Raw genomic sequence first — 24,274 nt, forward strand, 5'->3', positions numbered from 1 at the left:
GGCAAGAAAGGAGTGGCCGAGCTGGTACTCTTTAACAATTCCTTGCTGGGAGGAACAATTCTGTGGAGGCAAGGTAACCTTGGAAACAGGTTGGGAGCAAGGGAAAGTGTTCTGGAGGTATTAGCATTGTATTTCCTTTTGAATTAGCCCCATCTTCCTGACCCAATCATTCATTATCTAGCTGATTATCTGTCCTTTGCCCAGGTCTCAATAGGGGTGACAGAAACATCCTTTGTTATAATATTTGGTATTCTTAGTCCCCAGTGCCAACATAAGAGCTTCTAAGACTCTTAGAATCTCTAGAATGATGAGGTATCTTTTTGCATGCTAAGACATAACTGGTGGCTGGGGTCCCATCATAACTTCAAGATGAAAACTTTTATTTTCTATGTGTAAAAAGATTGTAAAAATTGAAAATGGAGTTTCAATGGCAGCAAGTACTGTGTGAACCACTAACATTTCTTCTCACTGAACATATTTTTTTTTTTGTCTTTTCCATTTTCAGTTCTTCTGCTTCCCCCACCACCTTTCTGTGATGGCTAGGACCACTAAGCAATGTTGAATAAAAATTATAATCTATGTACTTCATTTTAATGTGGATGCTCTATTCCCTTTGAATGGCCTTCGGTTTTTTATAAATACATGTTATTTCTGGAAAAGAAGTCCCTTCAAGTCCTGATTTGCTAAAATTTTTTTACTTCAAAAATTGCCACATTTACCAAGTACACAGACGTTCTATATTTCGCTTGGGGTAATCCAAATTTGTGGTTCCAGGGATCTAAAATGGTTGGTTGTTGCTTCTGACCAAGAGTCTCAAAAAGTGTGTCCTTTTGAAGCCTTGGAGAGAGGCTCCTTGTAGTGCCTATTCAAAGTAAAAACAGAACCCCCAAAAAACTCCTTATTGGTTTTGTATATATTTTATAATTAAAATGTGGAGTATGTATAAAACATATGCATATTAGTTAGTGCCTCTGAGGAGGAAAGAATTAAAATGTGAAGGACTTCAACTGATTTTGAAATGATTTAAAAATTTCAAGTTTCTTTAAAAAATCCAAAGCAAGCATCATGTTAATATTTGTTCATTTTGGGTGCCCATTCAAAAAAGAAAAAAAAAGTCTGTTGTTGATAACCTTTGATTAAGTTATACATGTATCAAATAAAATTAGTCATGTTATTACTGGAATTCCACAGTTCTTTGCTACTATGCCATATAAATCATATTTCATTGTTCTACAAATTTTCTACATATTTTGTGTCACTTCTCAAATTTAAAAAAAATTGGTGGAGCTGGGAGTATTGCTCAGTGTTTATTTGTCTAATACACACATGCATGAGGCTCTAGGTTCAAACCCCAGTACTGTGAAAAAATAAAAAATAAAAATAATATGGTAACCAAAAAGAAAAGGTGATACACTGAAGAAAATGTTATTTTTTATAGCACTGAAATATCCTAGTATTGATAAAGGGGTATTATATAATCCATAAGAATGAGGGTTGGCCAGGTGCAGTGGTGCACGCCTGTAATCCCAGCAGCTTGGGAGGCTGAGGCAGAAGGATTGCAGTTCAAAGCCAGCCTCAGCAAAAGCAAGGCACTAAGCAACTCAGTGAGCTACTGTCTCTAAATAAAATACAAAATAGGGCTGGGGATGTGGCTCAGTGGTCAAGTGCCCCTGAGTTCAATTACCAGGACCCCCTTACCCCCCAAAAAAGAATGAGGGTTGGAATAAGATGATTAAAGGTATGTTTCTTAACTCTTGAATGTTATGCCATTGTACTGAATGTATTTCTGTAATGGATTCACATCGCTTCAAGAAATTCTTCATTGGGGATGTGGCAGAGAGATCCAGAGAATCCAGTTGACTATATTTCCCAAATACTCTAGAAATTAGGTATAAACACTTAAGTTCTAATAGAATATAAACATAAATGATGTATAATATTTCCACACATGGCCCATTAAAAACCTTCCATGTGTATTCCTCTACTCTGCAGTAATACACAGAATTCCTTTAAGCATTTCCTGTTATAATACTCAGTTGAACTAGTTAAAGAGAGAATTCAGGACAAAGGAGTTTCTATTGGTTATAGTGACCTTGCATTGGTCAATAGAATGGGGTAGGAGGATGAAAAGATAGCTTCATCCTAGCCATGCACCTAGAATACGGTTCCTGCCAGGCCAGACCAGGCTAATAATCATCTTGTAGAATATTAAGCAATATTATGCCATTATTTCCTATTTCATTTTTATTAGAATTTTATTGGTGCATTTTAATTATACTTAATAGTGGGATTTCTTGTTACATATCTGTATATATACACAATAGAAGAATAGGATTTCGTCAATTTTGTTCCTGAGTGCCTCCATATTCCCCCCCCCCTCCTTTCTCCTGGTTCTCTTCTACCCTATTGATCCCCATTCTATTTTCATGAGGTCTCCTTTTTTTTCTCTCTAGCTTCCATATATGAGAAAAAATATGAGAAAAAACTCTTTGACTTTATTTCACTTAACATAATGCTCTCAAGTTTCACCATTTTTTTTCAAAATGACACAATTTCATTCTTCTTTGTAGTGGAATAAAATTCATTGTGTATAAACACCACACTTTCTTATCTGTTGATGGATCCCTAGGCTGGTTTTTAAAAATTTGGCTATTGTGAACTGTGCTGCTTTAAACATGGGCATGCATATATTGCTATAGTGTGCTTACTTTAATTCTTTAGCATAAATCCAAGGAGTGGTATAGCTGAGTCTTATGGTGATTCCATTCCTAGTCTTCATAGGAAACTCCATATTTACTTCCATAGTGGTTGTATTAATTTACAATAGCACCAACAGTATTAAAGTGTTCCTTTCCTCCCACATCCCATCCTTTCCAGCATTTATTATTGTATTCTTTATGGCTACTATTCTGACTAGAGTAGGATGAAATCTCAATGTAGTTTTGAATGGCATTTCCCTAAACACTAATGATGTTGAACATTTTTTTTTTTTATATTTGCTGGCCATTTGTATTTCTTTTTCTTTTTTTTTTAAAGAGAGTGAGAGAGAGAGAATTTTTTTAATATTTATTTTTTAATTTTCGGTGGACACATGTTTATTTTATTTTTATGTGGTGCTGATGATCGAACCCAGCCCCTGTGCGTGCCAGGTGAACGCGCTACCTCTTGAGCCACATCCTCAGCCCCATTTGTATTTCTTCTTCGGAGAAGTGTCTGTTTAGTTCATTTTCTCTTTTATTTATTTATTTTTGTGTTAAGTTTCTTTATATATTCTAGATATTAATCCTCTGTCAAAGAGTAGCTACCAAACATTTTCTTCCATTCTGTAGGTTCTCTTTTCACATTCCTGTTTCCTTTTCTGTGCAGAAGCTTTTTAATTTGATGCCATCCTATTTATTAATTCTTGGTGGTATCCCCCAAGCTTTAGGAGTCCTATTGAGGAAGTCATTGACTATGCCCATATGTTTAAGTGTTGACCCTATGCTTTAGGAGTTGCAAAGTTTCTGGTTTAACTCTTAGGTCTTTGAATTATTTTAAATTAATTTTTGTGCAGGTTGAGAGATGAGGGTCTCATTTTTCTACATATAGATAATCAGTATTCCCAGGATCACTTGTTAAAAAGGCTATCTTTTCTCTAATGCATGTTTTTGGTTTCTTTGTCAAGGATCAGATGACTATACATGTGTGGATTTGTCTCTGTGGCTTTCATTCTGTACTATGTTTTTGTTTTTATGCCGTACCATGTAGTTTGTTACTACAGCTCTGTAGTACAACTTAAAGTTAGATATTTAGATGCCTTTAGGAATCCTCTTTTATATTTGCATTGCTTTGACCCTTCGGGATTTTTTATTCTTCCATATAATTTTTTTCTAGTTTTGTGAAGAATTTCACTGGTGTTCTGATGGGGATTGCAGAAAATTTATAGATCACTTTTGGTAATATGGCTATATTTTGTCTATAATACCAAAAATGATCCTCAGATTCCTACATCTTTAGGATTACTTTGAGAAGCTATAAACAGTTTTTAAAGAAAATATTGTTTCATCCTTTGATTCTGTAAGTATTTAAATTCTTTTTGGTGCTATGACTTGTTATAAACACCTATCAAAAATACACACCTGGACTCCAAACAAATAGCTAAAAATGAATTTGTAGGCTACTAAAATGTCTATCATTCAGTTGAATAGTATTTTTGGTTTCTTTGATTTCAGGGAGTCTTGCAAAGCTGAAATACTAGCACCCATAAAGAATTTAAAAATAGAAAACGAAAAAGGTACATATTTACAAAAATAAACAGAATTTATGCTCCCTTTATTGTCTTATATGAATTATTCTTTTTTATTATTTAAAATATTGGTTATAATTATATAATAAAATTCACAAGATATTAATCATGACTAATGTACTGATATTAGATATTCGTTATAATTCAAAATATACATTCTTGAATATGTGTATATTTAAAACTATGGGACACTGAAAAACTAATGAACTTTTATTAAATAATTATGATTCAAAAAATGATAACCAAAATATTAATTGATTCTTTAAGTACAGTATTTTAAACCTCTTACTAAAAATAAGTTTTTGAGCTACTAGAAAAGTATACTTCTTCTTAGAAATATTTGTTATCAAAGGGATCCTCCATTTTAATATTAATTCTTTAAAAGTTAGCCAATGCTGTTATTACACATTAAAATAAAAATCCAAGGAGACCAATAATATACAATAACTATATACTAACATTTTGAACTAATAATTCAACTGTAGGTGGATTATATATTTTATTTAAAGCTTAAATGACAGTTTCTTCATTTTGCTAAGACACTTTGTTGTAACTAGCCTCTATTGATTTTTTAGAAATAGAGCTGCTCCACACTGAATCCACTGGTCTTGGTTACCTCCACATGGAACATCGATATTGGTTACCACACGGTCCCTTTCAGCACTTGTGTAAACAGGCAAAGAGATGCACTCATCAGGAGAATATGGACCATATGCACCCTGTTCAAAAAGAAATTGTTTTAAAATACAGCAATATACTACTTTTAAGAAGATTGTTAGATAACTAAACACTTTCCAATTGATAAGTTTTATTTACCATTTTATTATAAAATGTAAAAGCTGTAACATTATTAATCTTTACTTAAAACATTTTATAATAAAATGGTAAATAAAACTTAAGTAAAGATTAATAATGTTACAGCTTTATCATCCCACTGCAAAAACTAACGGTCATTGTCTCCCTAGCCCCCAATACTAGAGTATTTTGAATCAAATTCTACAATTTTCAAGCTTCATCTATAAATAAAAATAAAACCAGAATGGCATTATCACACATGAAAATTAGTAATTCCATAATACATTCATTTTCCATGATTTTTTGTTAGAATCATAATTCAAATAAATTCCACAGTTGTTAAAGTTCCCAGTTGTTAATCTCTTTTCTTAGTAATTCTTCTCCTGAGAAATGATACAGAGTATCATTTGGTTACATTTGACTTTTGGTTACATTTCCATGCTTTCATGTTCCTCTGTTGTACCTTGTATTCCTACAAACTGGATTTAGAGGTAATATAAAATTCACTTTCTTGACAAAAATATTGCATAGGTGGAACTATAAATTTTCATCAAGAGGTATATAATATCTGGTTCTTTTCTGAATATTAGAGACTATCAATGATCTTTATTTTACTCATCATAAAATGGTAACCCAATTCTATCATTTCTTCATTTCTAAGGAGGAATACATAAAGAACAACTTCCATTTATTTATTTATTTACTTATTTTTAATTAGCAAGAGGTATAGTCCAAATGGGAAAGATGAAGTAAATGCATATAATTTCCCTTAATCTGTTTTAAAAAATAATTCTTTCTAGTATACTCCAAAAGTGACCAATGACCACCTTCTCCACCCCCGCCTCTCTCTTAAATATTTATTTTTTAGTTTTAGATGGATGCAATATCTTTATTTTATTTTTATGTGGTGCTGAGAATCGAACCCAGTGCCTCATGCATGATAGGTGAGTACGCTACCACTTGAGCCACATCCCCAGCCCATCTCTCTCTCTCTTTAAATAGCATTATAAGCTGGTGGATATAAACATTTGATGTGGGGTCCAATGTAATGCAGTTATTGTCCTGATGTTCAAATTGTCAGTTGTTGCTCAGCAGTAACTAAATGGGCTCCTAAATTTTGATATAGCCCTAGTTGTCTTCAATAGCTTTTTTGTATCTCTTATATGCCATGATGTTTTGAGCTCATCTTATGTACATCCTGTTCTAGAAATAAAATTAGTCATTACTCTGATCCCTGGTTTCTTTCAAGAGAAACAGTATTAGAGACCATAATTTGGGTGCTAATAATAATCATACATTCTCATAAGTTTTCAGTGACTCAACTTAGAAGTTCATATTTTTCAAAGAAAAAAATTTAAAATGAGTTACTAATGAATCGTATTTCCATTTCAGATTAGTGTTTTTACTTAAGTTGTAATTTTATTAGACTAATTTTAATTTTTTAGAATTAGAATTTAAGAGTCAACAGGGACCCATTCTAGAATATGAGAAGTGATAAATCAGAGAATTTACCCATGCTAACCTAGTTAGGAAGCGGCAAAGTACAGTTGAAAATGCATTTTGGCACGTGTAATCTTAGCACTGTTATTCTTCTCTCTCTCTCTGTCTCTCTCTCTCTCTCTCTCTCTGCCCCCCTCCCCGTGAGAGTGTGTGTGTGTGTGTGTGTGTGTGTGTGTGTGTGTGTCTAGAATACTGGAAAGTGAACCCAGAGGCACTCTACCACTGTGTATATCTTCAGCTCTTTTATTTTGAGACAAGGTCTCACTAAGCTGCCCAGGCCAGGCTCAAATTTGCCATCTTGCCTCAATCTCCCAAGTCACTGGCATTACAGGTGTGTGATACTGTACCCAGGTCTGTTATTTTCCAAAATAGAAGACAACAGTGTTTATGGAAACAGATCATTTATAGGCTCTGGAGTACCTGTCTAGGAGCTGTGGACTCTCAAATTATTCTCTGAACATCAGTTTTCCTATTATAAAAGGACAAGTATTACTTGCACACCTCACAGGAAGTTGAAATATGATGTAGTAAGGAGCTCAAGTGTAAGTATTATTTATCCATATATCTCCAATTCTTTGTAATACCTTTTCCTTTCTACTAATTCAAAATAACATCCTACCTTTTAAGTACTTACTATATATATACAGAATTGTGCTATGATAGAAATAAGATAATATTCCTTCATGGAAAAAAATTAAAACACTGTATTTTTACATCTAGATAAACACTATATAAAATTTCTTTCAATCATCCTCCACCATATCTCTCACACCCAAATGCTGTCTGCCTCTTTAGGTAGTTGATAAATCAGTTAACTCCCTTTGAAAAATTAATTTCTAACATTTCTAAATCTTAATCTAATGTACATATAAAAATTTGTTTTTTTATGTAGAATCATTCACCAAATAAAAACATTATTTATCCTGAATCTTTCAAACTGTATGTTTGCATTGATTATTTTGTCAGTTAATCATCTATTTAAGAGCATTTTATATGCTAATGTGACTAAAATGTAAAGGCTAAGCATCTCTGTGTGTGTGTGTGTGTGTGTGTGTGTGTGTATACTAATAGAAAAAAATTTGTTTCTTAAAATTCAGTTTAGGAAACAAAATGTACACACATCAAATAATTAGAATATAATTTTTGGAAAATGTGTACTTTTATTTTTTATTTGTTTTTTAAAATTTACATTTATTTTATTTAAAAATCAAAATAATAACATATATCCAGAGTAGTATTTTTTTAACTAATAAGGATTCAAGGACAATCTGAATCTGAGTTGGGACACAGGAAAAAATGTAGCTGGAGTAAAGAGAATTTTCAACTGCTATCTGTCACTGGCTAATCTCTTCCTTTCTCTCCAATTGCTTAAATGGCAAACCTTTAGGATTCAGAAATTACTGTAATTGTCACAATTCATTGGTCAAGGCTAAGGTTAATATCCTAATGTGGGCTTTCTTCTTGTGTTACCTCTAGATTCTTTAGCAGAGGGCAGACAAATATTACATATTTGTTGAACTAAAATGATCTGAATCTGTGAATGTCTAAATCCCAGGAAAGATCTGAAATTATTTTTCCCTGCCACCTGATATTTGCTTTGCTCCCCATTACTTCAATGACCAAAAATGCAATAACAATATCACAATGAAATGTTTTACAATGCTAGGCTAGTGAGAAGGCTGTCCTTATTTAATTTAAAATTTTCCTTTTAAATGAGGAAATTAGCAGTCATGCAAAGTGGATTCTTTGCATGTTCACTATCAATCTACTAGGTTTTGTATCTATTTCTAAATTCTTCCAAATCTGCTTGTAGTTGCAGGCTTTGTTTTAAAGTGAGACAACAAATCTTTCTTCCCAAACCTATAGTATTTTAAAGCAAAGCACCACAGCAGTTTGACATTTTGCTTGTCAATTCCCAAGTCTCTTAGGTGGTAAATGTTATTCTATAAAAAAGTTGAGTAAACTTCCTGAAAAGTCACCAATAAATAAATGGTCAAAGCAGAAGTAGAGCTAACTGAATTAAATTCTTATCCCTGTTCTCTCTTTAATATGTTTATCTTGACAGGGAAAGTGTACAACACTACTGGGCTAAAATATTTGAATAAAATTTCTGTTCAATTAGTATAAAACATATATTGACTTAAAATAATTCACATTAATAGTACATATAACAACAGTTCAGTGTAATTAAAATTTAATAATTAAAAATTTATTGTAATTACTCTAAAATAGTTAATGTTTTCATAAACCATATTCTTACTAAAATAGAAACTAGGTCCAGTTGATTCAGTTCAATAATGAAGGTAAAATTTGAAGTTTTGCATTCATTTGGGCTTTTAAAAAAAAAGTCTGACTGCCTTACAATAAAATTAACTCCTTGCCCCAGGCAAAGTTGTTTAAAAGCACATGAGTTCTACAAATAGTAAGCAATATGTTAACTATTCAAAAGAGGGCAATACATTATATAAAGGAAAAATATTAATGTAGGATGTAATTTAGCCAACATACTAAAGGAAGCAACAAAATAAAAAAAAAAAAACCCAAAACAAAACAAAATTACTAGGTCCATTATATTATCTATGTGGTCAATTTCAACTCGGCTGCATTATAATAAAATATATACAAAGGCAAAACAAACTATTTCTTACTGGATGTGCATAGTCCACCTAGCTTATTTTAACACATGCTTTGAGTGTTTATGGATCAAGTAGATAGACTTATTTTATTTTATTTTGTTAGGAAAGATCTTGGGAAACTGGAGGCTTAATATATAAGTGGTATAATTTAGTAGTGCAGCTCAACTCTGGAAAAACAAAATAGCTCAAAACAGGAAACAAAGTAACTTGCCACTCATGAACATTTTGAAAGACTTTGCTTTTGTCAAGAATGTTTAGCTAATTTATAAAGGTACTCTGGTTCATATTTTTCACTATTATAATGCCAAGAGCATTACTTTTATAAGATTTCAGTACATATTTTCTGATATCTAATATTTTAATTATCTATAAAAAGTAATATAATGGCTTTTTCCCAGTGCAGTCATATTTTCCTTGGAAATTGTTTCTCAAGTTGAACTGTCAAATGTGGTGCCTGTTGGAAGGTCTAGGCCCTTGGGGTTCAGGCTGGTTTAAGATTGCTATGTTACTGTGGGACTGAAAAACTCCTTTATTTTTATTTTACTGGAAAAACAGAATAAAGGCAAACTTATTTTCTGAGGACTTCTATGGAATGCCAAAATGGGGCATTACCTAAGACTGGTCTACATCATAAAGCAGTGTTTCTCAAATCATATTACATGGAACATTAGATCCCAACGGAGGGTGGAGTGTAGGTACATGAGAAAGCTGTGTGGTAGGAGATTTGTGGGAATTAAATTTGTTTGCCAAACAATTTTTCACAGAACTAGAATAGAATAATTGTTGCAGAAAAACATGCTTTTAAAAAAGTGAATGCTTTTAGGGTATAATCCCTTAGGAATATCTTAATTTGGATTTATATTAGTGTAACCAAGCACTAAACTGAAATAGAAGCAACTTTTAGAATCTGCAACATGAAATGGATGAAGGTATAAGTAAATAAATCTGAGTACAGGTTAAATTATTTTAATACACACAAATAATCTAGTAAACAGAAGGAAGCACTCAGAAAAAGTTCATGATCAGCTTGGTTACTTTAAAGTTTCCTTGTTTATAATTTCAATTTTGTTAATTTACCAAGTATAATGCATTTAAACACAAGCAATATAGGAGTTTTCTCTTCCCCCAATAAAAGTCTTAGAATTTGTTGTTGATATCCTTATTAAAATATCACCATATATTAAAATAACTGAAGCAGTTTTACAATTTTTTACAGCCTAAAATGTTCTATGAAAAATGGAGGTTCAACCATGAAATAATGTTGTGCAAAGGACTGGATTAGGAGGCAAATTTCTGCTGGAATGTAGCTACTTGGGGCTACTGGATGACAGATAATGTTGTGAAAATAATTCATTGAAAAGAAACCTCTATCTGACCTAAAAACATTTAGTCACCAAAGTTCTGAATTGTGTTATTCCCCCAAGCTTACTAAAAAATTCTGGACTTTCTACAACAAAGGAAGGAAGAAAGTAGAAGGAAGTCAAAAGTAACTTGTTTTACTGGCTTTTATAAATTGATGTTGATGGTCTTTTGGTTTTACACTGGTTTCTTCCCTAATAGTAAAAATTCATTAAAAAGTTGACATTCCCTGTCTACTCCAAATTCTGTAGAATTTATTAAAAATAGCCATAGTTATCCTAAAAAGACACTTTTAGAAACAAAGCACTGCTTAACTGAAGCAGAAATTGGAGAGGTTAATAGTTTATACAGGGTTGGAAAACATTTTTATAAGGGGCCAGAGAGGAAACATTTCAGGATTTATGGGCTGCCTTGTCTTTGATGCAGCAACACAAATTTGCTGTTATGGCCTCAAAGCAGCCGTAGACAATATGTCCACAAATGGGCATGGTTACTTTCCAAATAAAACTGTATTTATGGGCACTGAAATTTAAATTTCATGGAAATTTAACATGTCATTAAATGCTATTCTTCTGAGTTTTCTAACTTTTTAAAAATGTAAAAAAACATTCAATACTCATGGGTTATTCAAAACCAGACAGCAAACCAGATTTGGTTCCTTGGGCTATAGTTTTCCAAGCCCTAGTTTAAACTCTTATTATGGTTCTGTATTAGGCCAAAAGTTTATGAAAGACAGACCTGGATTTGAATTTCAGTTGCTTATCTACTAATCATTTGATCTTTGGGCCATTTATATAATCTTATAAACCTGTTTTTCCCCCAAAGGATATGATAATCTTTATTTCAAAAATTTTTGCAAGGTTTAAATATCTTGTAGTTTAAACACTTCACACAATGCTTGGTACATAATCAGTACAAAGAAATGCTGATTGTTACTCAAATTATGACATAAAAAGTCATTTACCTAATTTTTCAGTTTCTTCATCAACAAAACAGAACCTGCTCTACAAAACTTATAGGATTGATATGAAGAGACAAATATATTTGTATTTCACCCTGTGCCAATCTGTATCCACTCACTCAATTGTAGACTGATTTTCCAAAACTAGAAATTTAATCTTATGCTCTTATTCTAATTCTTAAAAATTTTGTACTGACCATAAGGTAGTCTAAACTCCTGGGCACAGCTACTCAGCTTATCACACTTGGTCTTGGCCTTCCTATCTGACCACAACCCCTACCAGCCTTCCAAATGAACATATACTCCATATGTACTATACCTGTGTTTCCAAGAATAACCTAATTTATTTTCTACCTCTACACCTTTACATCTGTTGCCTGTTCTATCTAAACTACCTTACCCACTTTTTGAATTTGTCCTTGAACTTTCATTAACCATACTTCAAGTCACAGGTCATTTGACGTTCCCTCATCTGATCACAGATAGTAGAGGTGAGGTTTCTCTAAGCACTTGTATATAAATGTCTATAACTACATTTATATTTCTGAACTGAAACAATTTCTTATTTTCTGCCCCATTCAATAGAAGAATTTGATAGTAGAAATTATCATTGTAAGCCCAGTGTTCAGCATATATCTGATATCATTAAATACTTGCTGTTTTTATATAAGTAAAATGATCAGTAAACCATAAGGCACTATATAAAATAAGTATTGTCATACTTTTAAAAGGTTTAAAAATATTTGCAATAGAATAAAGTAAGACTTACCATGTGAGAGACACTGTGTTTTGTACTTTATATACATAGGAATTTATTTAATCCTCAACATGGTCCTCTTGAATTATCAGTATCCACATTTTCAAATGAAAAAACTGATTCAGTGGGATTATTTTGCCTAACCCACCTAGTTCATAATTTTGGGAACTGGCACAGGAATTAAGTTCTGCTTGACACCAAAATATTTTGCTCAGGAACAATTAGCGATATGTCCCATATCCTTCTTAGTTGAGAGCCTGAAAGCCATAGGCTGTGTGCAAAGAAGGGGTCTCTACAGTGGTAAAGGAAGGGAGTGGAGAGGAAAGTGGGGAAGAATCAATAAATCCTTTCACGAAATGCCATGAAAAAATTCATATTACTGGGCTGGGGATGTGGTTCAAGCGGTAGCGCGCTCGCCTGGCATGCATGCGGCCTGGGTTCGATCCTCAGCACCACATACAAACAAAGATGTTGTGTCCACCAAATACTAAAAAATAAATATTAAAAAAATTCTCTCTCCCTCTCTCTCACTCTCTTTAAAAAAAAATTCATATTACCTGCTTTTCATAGATTAATTACTCAATTAATTTTACCTTTTTTACATGAAATAGCTATTTTTCATATTTTTAGTTTTTCATTATAACACTGATTCTTTTAAAGGATGAAAAATATAACTGCGTAGATATGAAACCTGAAATAAAATGTTACAAAGGTATCAACTCCTAGTCTTGTAGAGTCACAGGGCTTTTTATACAACCCAGTAATAGGCTGGCTTTGGCTTCCTGCTTTGCCTTTACTTTATGGTCAATTATGTGGGTATTGCTCCAGGCCATTTTCTACTGTGTTTATTCTAGTCATTCTTCATGCTCTATTTTTATTGCTGGGGTTTCTCTTCAGTGAACCAGTTAACACTGTCTAATTTGTTTATGACCTCATCGAAGTCATTATGTGGATTTTATTTGGCAAAGAGTAAGTATTTCACATAATTTGTATTCGTTAGAATTCACCTAGGTCATACACAACTTTACATGATGTAGTTTAAACCCTTGACAAATTCCAACCTTAACTTTTGCATATAACTTTCCATTTGGTAAACACATCTAAGATTTTAAAAAAATGCATAATCTTTAATTTATCAACTTTTTGGTAGGAATTTCTCATTAGGAATTAATAGAAAGAGTGAAAAAATTCTCTCCACCTCTTTTCATCTGATAGTTAATTTCATATTACGTAAAATGAATATGAGATGGTAAAAAATAGGAGGTCATACAATAATGTATGCTCTTTTAGGTCAGAGGATTCTATTCTGGCTCTTGAGTATGATGACTAAATTATTACTACAGGTATAGTTTTTTTTTCCAAAAAATATTCAGATATTTTTGATTCTTAAGACCTATAATAAAAAAGTCGATGCATTATTCCCCAATGAGAAAATTAATATTTCATATAGTGAGCAATACATGAAATAGTTTTATTACTATTTAGGTACAGGATTATAGTTTGTTCACATATGTTCATACTTGGATTCTCCATCTACAACTATATTCTATTTTAAAGGCATGCTTGCATCCTGATACCATTGTTGAAAATTCTTCCAATAACTGAAGGTTTTATTTTCCATCTACCTATCAGCAATATAAGGTCATGGTGTGACAGTACCAGGTGTGTGTTAACACATTGATTTGGTCACTTTTGGTGTGCCCAACTGCAGTAGTTCTCTAACCTTCATGGGAACACATTTACTCACTTGAAAATGGGCACAGTAGATGCCTTGCACAATTGATTTGAAGAGTATATAAAGTACATGAAACCCTTAACACATGTGATATGTTCCTTTTATGATCATTTCTTGATGAACATAAAAGGAATATATTGTTATTTCCAAACCTAACTGGTGCACATTCTGTGCATCTTTTATAAAGGATAAAATGTTTTGACTACAAATTTGTTCAAATGCAAGTAAGATTAGAAATAAAACAAAAGTACACAGCTGATAATCTTATTGAAAAGATCAAAATCTAAGAATTAATTGATGAAATAAAAAATTATTCCTTTAAAAATTATTACCTGTGGAATCCAGCCCATAAAACAAGGGAGAACTGATGATATACTGGGAGAATCATGCTGGTTTTCAGAAAGCCGATTTCCATCAAAACTGCATCCTTCCAGTAATAAACCATTAATCTGCCATGGAAATGTACAAGTCATTAAAATATATTAAATATATTAAATTCTGAAATGTCAGGAGTTAAGATATTATACCATAAGAACAAAGATAACACTTTCCATTGTGGCTATGTATTCTAAATACTATGAAAACAGATCATGGCATTTTATTAGAGAATAAAAAATACAAGATCTGGAGAAGTGTTTACTGTGAACTTTAGACTGAATTCTCATTTTTAGCAAATAATTTAGGAAAACACACAAATGTCATCAGTTATGTAACCCAAGTGCCCTGGCATTAGATTTAATAGAAATATAATGGAAAAAGTCAAAAAAGTCATTATTTCTCCAAGAAGGGGAAAGAAATGCATTAATTAGAGAGCAAACATGTGTTTCCTGCTTGGAATTATAGCATCATCTTTTACAGAGTAGAATAAAGTTCAACAATTTAAATGAAAAAAAACTTTAACATGTTTTATAGAGTTGAAGGAATAAAAAAAATTAATATCTCACTCTAAAGTAACTTTGGTAACAACTGAAGAAATTCTGAAAATGAAAATAGAGTTCCCTAGGTAATATTAATTTCATATTTCTTAGTGCTCACTACTTTAATTTCTCTACTGTTAACCTACACTAATGGCAATGTATTTTTGCTTTTATAGCTCTTCCAACATTTTGCTTTCATGCCAATCTATATTCCCATAGTTTATACTTGGTACAAAATATAAGCAATCTTATAAATATTCTCCTGATGAGTGCATCTCTTTGCCTGTTTACACAAGTGCTGAAAGGGACCGTGTGGTAACCAATATCGATGTTCCATGTGGAGGTAACCAAGACCAGTGGATTCAGTGTGGAGCAGCTCTATTTCTAAAAAATCAATAGAGGCTAGTTACAACAAAGTGTCTTAGCAAAATGAAGAAACTGTCATTTAAGCTTTAAATAAAATATATAATCCGCCTACAGTTGAATTATTAGTTCAAAATGTTAGTATATTATTGGTCTCCTTGGATTTTTATTTTAATGTGTAATAACAGCATTGGCTAATTAATATTAATATTATATATAAACACTGTTAATATATATAATATATATAATATTAATATTATATGATGAATTAAATCATAACCTTTTGACCTTATATTCAGAAGAAACCATATCTTGAATTTTGATCTTTTCTTAGGCTTGGCAATATGTGCATTAAGAGACCCTCTTGGAAACTGAAACTCCCAGTCAGCCCACAGGATCACAATAATAAATAACTGATATGCTACAGTACTGTGTTGCTGCACTATTTAGTTCAGCAGATTAGGCATCTTAAATGCCTTTAACATTCAACTTGTAATGGGGTTTTATTGGAACATAACCCCATCACAAATTGAGAAGCATCTGTAAATGAAAGAACTCTGTAGTTCAAGGTCAAAGGAACATAGTTGGAAGAGTTAGGATCATTTTTGGCCATATTGAACTTAGGAAATGGTTTGGGTACTAGGATGTTCTAGGAGACTATGTCTTAATAGTTTTAAATAACCATTTCATTAGTTTTATAGTAAGGTTGCATTGAAAAAGCAACTTTTTTAAAGAGCTGGAGTTAAAAATCAGAATTATGTAATATTTAAGTTCAATATTCTATTGTACCACTGATGTAATACACAGACAATTTAAACAGTTTATGAAATATTTTGAAAATATTTATGAAATATTTAAAAAATGAAAGTTAAAGTTTAAAGAGTTCTTCTAATCTCCTGGGGTAAGGTAATTCTTCTAAGACCTCTTCTAGAAATTTCACCAAATTTTAAATTTCAATAGTCAGTATAAAAATTTGCTAAACTACAACTTGATTATGTCATATACATATACTGAGATAAACTCATAAATTTCCTCTTCTGATTTGAGGAGAAACACTATTCCCTAGGATTTCATATCATAATTGATAGTACTGAGGATCGTAGTTGCCTAATTAAACACTGGGGAGATATGTTTGGCTCATTCTCAGTAACTTTCCACATGCCACCAATTATCAAGTCCTGCCACTTCCAAGAATTACTTTCTGAATCTGTCCTTTTCTTTCCACACCCTCTATAATTGCCCCACTCTGGAAGCTATCTGTTTTGGCCCTAATTACTAAATGGCTTACTAATTTCTTTGACTTTACTCTTAACTTCAGTCTACCTTTCATTACAGTTAAATCTTTAAAAAATTATTTTAAATTAAAATTTGAATTAGTATATAAAACAAATTGTACATATTAATGGAGTAGCAGGTGATATTTCACTACATATATACATTGTGTAGTGTTTAAATCAGGTTAAACATATTTATCTCAAACATTTATCATTTCTTTATGGTAAAAACATTTCAAAATCCAGCTTTTTGAACTATAGTAGGTTATTGTTTGCCTATAGTTACCCTACTGTGTGATAATACAACAGAACGCCTATTTAGTTGTAATATAACATTCACTGAGATCAACCTTCCCCCATTCCTCCCTCCCACTTATTCTCCCCAGACTCTGGTAAATACCACTTCTTTGAGATCAATTTGTTTAGACTCCATATTGAGAGAGATGATGCAAAAACTGTCTTTCTGTGACTGGTTTCCTTCACTTAACATAATGATCTCCATTTCCATCCATGTTGTCACAAATGATAGGATTAGTGTTCCACTGTCTATATGTACCATATTTTCTTTATCCATTGATTGATGGATACTTAGGTTGCTTTCATTTTTTGCCTATTGGAAATAGTGTTGTAAATTAAACATGGGTGTGTTTTATTTTGACATATAAATTTCATTTCCTTTGGCTATATACCTAGTAGTGGGATTGCTGTATCAATCTTTTTCTAATATTTTGTAAAACCATGACTGTACTAATTTATATTTCCACCAATAAATGTTCAAGCACTCCTTTCTCCATATCCTTGCCAGCACTTATTATCTTTAATATTTTGCATAATGGTCATTCTTACTAGGTAAGAATGTGAATTTGATTCTCATTTCTCTGATGATTAGTGATGTTGAGCATTTTTAAATAAATCAATTGGCTGTTTGTATGTCTTTTGTGGAGAAAATTTTATCTTTATTTATTTATTTATTTTGCTATAGAGTTTTTGGAGTTCCTTATGTATTCTAGATATCAAGGACTTGTCTGGTGTGTAATTTGCAAATGTTTTCTGCCATTCTTTAGGTTGTCTTTTCACTCTGTTAATTGTTTCCTTGGCTGTGCAGAAGCTTTTCCATTTAATGTAATCCCATTTATCTATTTTTGCCTTAATTTCCTGTGCTTTATCCAAAATCTATTTTCCATTATGTTTTCTTCTAGTTCTTTCATTGTTTCAGGTCTTACATTTAATTCTTTAATCCATTTTGTAACTGGTGATAGACTGGAATCTAGTTTCATTCTTTCACTTTTGAATACCTAATTTTCCCAGCACCACTTATTGAAATAACTATCCCTTTTCCAACATATTTTCTTAGTATCTTTGTTGAAAACTAGTTGGTTACACTTGAGTTTACTTATGCGTTCTTCATTCTGTTCCATTAGATTATGGTTTTATGATAATACCATGCTATTTTGTAGTATATTTTTAAGTCAGGTAGTATAATGCCTTGTGCTTTGTTCTTTTTGCTCAAGATGTGTGTGTGTGTGTGTGTGTGTGTGTGTATGCATGTGTATATGTGAGATTCCATATATATATATATATATATATATATATATATATATGGTAAATATAGGATTCAATGTAATGCCTATAAAAATTCTATGCCTAAGTCATTTTGGGTAGTATGGAGATTTTAACAATATTCTTCTAATCCATGAATATGAGATGTTTTCCCATTTTTTTGTTTTTATTCAATGTTTTATAATTTTCATTAAAGAGATCTTTCACCTCTTTGGCTAAATTTATTTCTAGTTATTTTTTTATAGATATCAGAAATGGGATTATTTTCTTCTATTTCATAGAGCAAAGCTATGATTTTCACATGCTGATTTGTATCTTGAAAATTTGCTGGATTCATTTATTTTAATTTTTTGATAAAGTTTTGGGCATTCTCTCTAGAAGATCATGTCATCTATAAAGAGACAATTTGGATCCCTCTTCCAATTTGGAAGCTGTTTGGATTTCTTTGTCTTCCTGATTGCTCTGTATAATCTTTAAAATAATTTCATGTGTTTTAAAAATTTACTAGTATTTTAGTGAGGAATTCTTTTGCATCAGTTCATCCAAAAATATTGCCCCCACCCCCTTTTAGTGTGTTCTCCTCTGCTTTTAGTATCAGGGTAATATTGGTCTCATAGAATGTGTTTAGAAGAATGTTTTCTTTTTCCATTGTTTGGAGTAACTTGAGAATTGGTACTAGTTTTTAAAATATTCAGCGGCAAAGCCTTTTGGTCCTGGGCTTTTACATGAGAAGTTTTTTATTACTAATTTAAGTTTTGATTACCTGTTATTGCTCTGTTCAGGCTTCTTATTTCTTCATGATTCAATCTTGATGTATTTTGTGTGGTAAATCAATCTTTTAAAAAAAAATCTGATCATGTCATTCTTTGCATTTTAAAATCCTTTGGTACCTCTTTCTCCCGTTCTTAGGGTAATTTTGAAAAATAACTTAAACCTTGACACCATCTAACTTTCTAGTGTCAGTTTTCCTCTTCTCTACAGTGTACTCTAATCCTTCTTGGTTTCAACTGGGGTCTTGAATGCACATGATCTGTCACCTCTACACTTCCACATATATTCCTTCTGCTCTGAATACTTCTTTATTTTTTTTGTTCCTTTTAGTTATACATGACAGTAAAATGTACTATATATACATGGAGTCACACTAGTCGTGTATTCAAATATGAGCATAGGAAAGTTATGTCCAATTCATTTTACTGTCTTTCCTATTCCAATCCTCCCTCTTTTCCCTTCACTTTCCTTTGTCTAATATAATGAATTTCTATTATTCCCTCCCCCTTTATTGTGAGTTAGCATCCACATATCAGAGAATATTTGGTCTTTGTTTTTTTTTGGAGGGGGACTGGCTTATTTCAGTTAGCATAATATTCTCCAGTTCCATCCAGTTAGCAGCAAATGCCATAATTTCACACTTCTTTATGGCTGAGTTAGTATTTCATTGTGTATAAATGCTACATTTTCTTTATCCATTCTTCTATTGAAGGGCACCTAGGTTGGTTCCATAGCTTAACTATTGGGAATTGAACTGCTATAAACATTGATATGGCTGTGTCACTACAGTATGCTATTTTTAAGTCCTTTGGGTATATGCCAAGGAGTGGGAAAACTGGGTCAAATGCTTGTTTCCATTCCAAGTTTTCTGAAGAATATCCATACTGCTTTCCAGAGTGGCTGCATCAAATTGCAGTTCTACCAGCACTATATGAGTGTAAATTTTTCTGCACATCTTTGCCAACATTTATTGTTATTCTTGATAATTGCCATTCTGACTGGAGTAGGATGAAATTTCAGTGTAACTTTAATTTGCATTTCTCTAATTGCAAGAGATGCTGAACATTTTTCATGTATTTGTTGACCTATTTCTTCTTCTGTGAAGTGTCTGTTCAGTTCCTTTGCCCATTTATTGATTGGGTTATTATTATTAATTTTTTTTGGTGTTAAGTTTTTTGAGTTCTTTATATACTTGGAGATTAATGCTTTACCTGAGGTGCAAGTAGCAAAGATTTCTTCACATTCTGTAGACTATCTGTTAATATTCTTGATTGTTTCCTTTTCTGTGAAGAAGCTTTTTAGTTTGATATCATCCCATTTATCAATTCTTGATTTTACTTCTTGCCCTTTAGGAGTGTTGTTGAGGAATTTGTGAACACTTCTTTCTTATCAACATTTCCTGGCTTCTTCTACAGATATCATTTCAAACATTACTTCCTTAGAGAATATGTATTTTTGATTCCTATATACTGAGATATGTTCCCATGTTGATGTTATTTCTCCATTATTATAGTTATGATAGCTAATTATAATTACCTATTTAGTATAATAATTTTTAATATCAGTCTTTTCCAATAGGCTTCCCTAATAGAAAATAAGCTTAAGGAATGTCTTTTTATCACCATCTATTTCTGATGCATAGCTCACAGTGTATTCTAAAATATGTATATTTGTTGAATGAATAACTGAAGGAATGAATGAGGTACAAAAAATATTACTATAATTCCCATAACAGAATGGTCTATTCTAACTTTACCATTTGATGAAAGACAAATTGAAACTATCTTCACAGTGTAACTTATAGTTTAACATTACATTTTGAGTTTACCGTGTCTCAATAAATATCCATTGAATAAAAACATTATAAAAATTGCTCCATTTTTAAGAACACTTCTGTATTCTAATATTGACTTTTATATACTTTAAAAATAAACCTAAAATTTAAGCTTTATTTTACTTAAAAACCATAAATCTACCAAATTTTTAGACATTTGTGAAATTTAAAGATATTTATGTTTTTAAAAATGAAAGCATAAGAATGTCAAAAGACAATACTTCATTATATAACTTGGAGAAGTAAATTATATAACTTGAAGTAAGGTAAAATTAAAATAAAAAATATTTATTAAGTAATATACAATTTTAAATAGATTGTTCTAAAAGTGGGTTTTCTATATGAGTATGTTTATCTAAATACTAAGTCTTGTGACTGAGTTAAATTTCTACATTTATTATAACAATCAACAATTAAACAAAATTGTTAACCAGTTAAAAAAAGTAGGTGATATTTTAATGCTAGCACATACCAAGACTTATTCATACTTCAATAAATGATAAAAGTGAGAAAATATGACTTCACTGATACCTGCAGATTTGAAACCAGTGACAAACAGTAAAAGGTCATGATTTTTAAATGAGAAAAAAAGATAATGTGATTTCTAATACAATTAAACCAGGAAAAATAAAAATGACTGCAATAATTTAGCTAGTTTATATGTTTAAAATGTCAATGTATCACATATTTTAAGCAACTTATCCAGCTTTTCCCATATAACTATTGAAGCTCCTCCTTTGGGTCATATGGAACTGTCAATTTTTTCAAAATAAACATTTTATGACATCTTTATTGCCATATAATTATTATGACACAAAACATTTTAAAATATTAAATGAGTTTTAGTATACACCATTGTTCTCAGTTTTAGAACACTTTCATTACCCCAAAAGAAACTTCATACCCTAAAGTTCTCACCCCACTAACTTCTTTCCTCCTACCTTGGCAACCAATAGCCTACTTTCTGTCCATAAAGATTTCTCTATTCTGAGCATTTTATGTAAATGAAGTCATATACCAGGTGGTCTTATTATGATTTTTGTATGTTGATTTTGTAACCTGCTACTTTTCCAAATTTGTTTGTTAACTCTAGCAGTCTTTTGATGGAGTATTTTTGTATTTTCTAGATATAGGATAATATCTGTAAACAGTGATAATTTGACTTCTTCCTTTCCTATCTTACCCCTATTATTTTCTTCTCTTGCCTAATCACTCTGGCTAGAATTTTTAGCACTATATTAAATAGAAGTGTTAAGAATAGACATCCTTGTCTTGTCCAAGATTTTAAAGGAAATGCCTTCAGTCTTTCTTCATATACTATGAGGTGGGCTTTGGGTTGTTCATAAAGAGACTGTAAGATGTTGAGGCAAGTTCCCTCTATCCTTAGTTTCTTCAGTGTTTTTATCATGAATGGGTGCTGAATTTTGTTGAAGGCCTTTTCTGAATCTATCAAGATTACTAAGTGTCCTTGTTTATGTGATGAATTACATTTATTGGTTTGCATATATTAAACAATTCATTCATCCCTGGAATGAAACCAACTTGGTCATGGTGTATAATCTTAATATGTTGTTGAGCATGATTTGCTAATATTTCATTATGCATTTTTGCAAGTAGGTTCATTAGGGATACTGGTCTATAGTTTTCTTTCCTTGTTGAATCCTTATCTGGTTTTGGTATGAGTATGATACTGGCTTTGTAGAAATAAATTGGAAGTGTCCCATTATTCCATTCTATTTCATGAAATAATTTGAGGAGTATTGGCATTAGTTCTTCATTAAAGGTTTGGTAGAATTCAGCTAGAATCCATATGGTCCTGGGCTTTTCTTTGTTGTAATGATATTTAAGCAGTATTAAAAAGCCTTCCACATTATTGGTTTAAGTTTCTAAGTTCTTTGATTCAGTTTTGGCAGTTTTCAAAATTAGTTCCCAATGAGCTGGATTTCTGAGAAGTCTGGTAATTTTTCCCTTTTCATCTCTAATTTTATTAATTTGTTTTTCTACAATTTTCTTTTGTTTAGTTTGGCTAAGGGCTTATTTTTCTTGTTTATCTTTTTAAAGAACCAACTCTTTGTTTCATCAATCCTTTGTATTTTTTTTTTTTTATTCTCAAGTTGATTGCTTTTAGCTGTAATTATTTCCTTCCTTTTATAGTTTTGGAATTGGTTTGTTCTTTTTCCAGGGCCTTGAGATGCAACATTTGGTTGTTTGAGATCTTTCTGTTTTTTTTTTAAATACTTATTTTTTGGTGTAGATGGACACAACACAATGCCTTTATTATTATTATTTTTTAATGTGGCGATGAGGATCAAACTTGGGTCCCACTTGTGCTAGGCGAGCGCTCTACCACTGAGCCACAATCCCAACCCTGAGATCTTTCTTATGTAGGCACTTCATAGCTATAAATTTCTCTTAGAACTGCCTTCATTATGTCCCACAGGTTCTGGAATGTTGTATCACTATTCTTATTTGAGTCTAAGAACTTTTAAATTGCACCCTGATTTCTTCTATTACTCATTTATCATTCAAAAGAATACTGTTCAATCTCCATGTTTTCCTATAGTGTCTATAGGATTTTGTCATGTTGATTTATAATTTCATGCCATTATAATTTGATAAGATGCAAGGAATTTTATACACATACACACGTTTTTGTATTTGCTAAGAGTTGCTTTGTGGCCTACAATTTGGCCTATTTAGGAGAAAGTTCCACGAGCTGCTGAGAAGAAAGCATATTCAGTTGTTGAGAGATGAAATGTTCTATAGATATCCATTAGGTCCACTTGATTTATAATATTTTTCAAGTCCAAAGAGTCTTTACTGAGTTTATGTATAGATGATGTATCTAATGATGTGATGTGATGGTGTGATGAAATCATCCAGTATTATTTTACTAGGGTTTATCTAAGGCTTCAACTTGAGTAGTGTCTCTTTTATGTAATTAGCGGCACCCACGTTTGGGGCATAAGTATATATTGGTTTATCTTCTTTTTAAAATTTTTTTTTTATTATTAGCTGTTCAAAACAATACAAAGCTCTTGACATATCATATTTCATACTTGGTTTACCTTCTTGTTGGATTGTTCCCTTTTATTTGTCTGATCATTTTGTTGTGAAATCTGCTTTACCAGATATGAGAGTAGCTCCTCCTGCTTGTTTTCAGGCTCTATTCCCATGGTATATCAATTTCTATCCTTTCACTTTCAGCCTGTGGTTGTCTTTGCCTGTAAGGTACATCTCTTACAAACAACATAGTTAGTTGGGTCTTATTTTTTTTTCTTTTTATTAGTTCTGCCAGCCTACTTCTTTTAATTAGAGAGTTGAAACCATTTACATTGTTTTATTATAAAGATGTATATTAATTCCTGCCATTTTGATTTATTTATTGTGTTTAATTTGATCCTATTTCTCATTCGCTTTAACTACTCTTCAAATGAGATTTGTCCTTTTGTGAACTCTGAGGTTTATTTATTTTTTCTATGTGCACTATTTCTTTAAGAAACTTCTCTAGTGCCAGTTTAGTACTT

General features: G+C 31.7%; 1 protein-coding gene across 2 annotated transcripts in view; it reads right to left on the reverse strand.

Moving 5' to 3' along the window:
- Positions 1–4,487: 4,487 nt before the first annotated feature.
- DYNC2H1 (dynein cytoplasmic 2 heavy chain 1) overlaps positions 4,488–24,274 on the reverse strand; it is a 387,437-nt gene continuing 367,650 nt past the window's right edge. For both annotated transcript variants that reach the window (XM_081279719.1, XM_081279718.1), the window contains 2 exons: positions 14,361–14,477; positions 4,488–5,004 (listed from right to left, as the gene is read on the reverse strand). In XM_081279719.1, coding sequence (XP_081135845.1) covers positions 4,846–5,004; positions 14,361–14,477 — 276 coding nt within the window. In that variant the 3' untranslated portion in view covers positions 4,488–4,845. The remainder of the gene's footprint in view (positions 5,005–14,360; positions 14,478–24,274) is intronic.

Source organism: Spermophilus citellus (assembly GCF_964194105.1).
Source record: "Spermophilus citellus genome assembly, chromosome: 2".
NCBI lineage: Eukaryota > Metazoa > Chordata > Mammalia > Rodentia > Sciuridae > Spermophilus > Spermophilus citellus.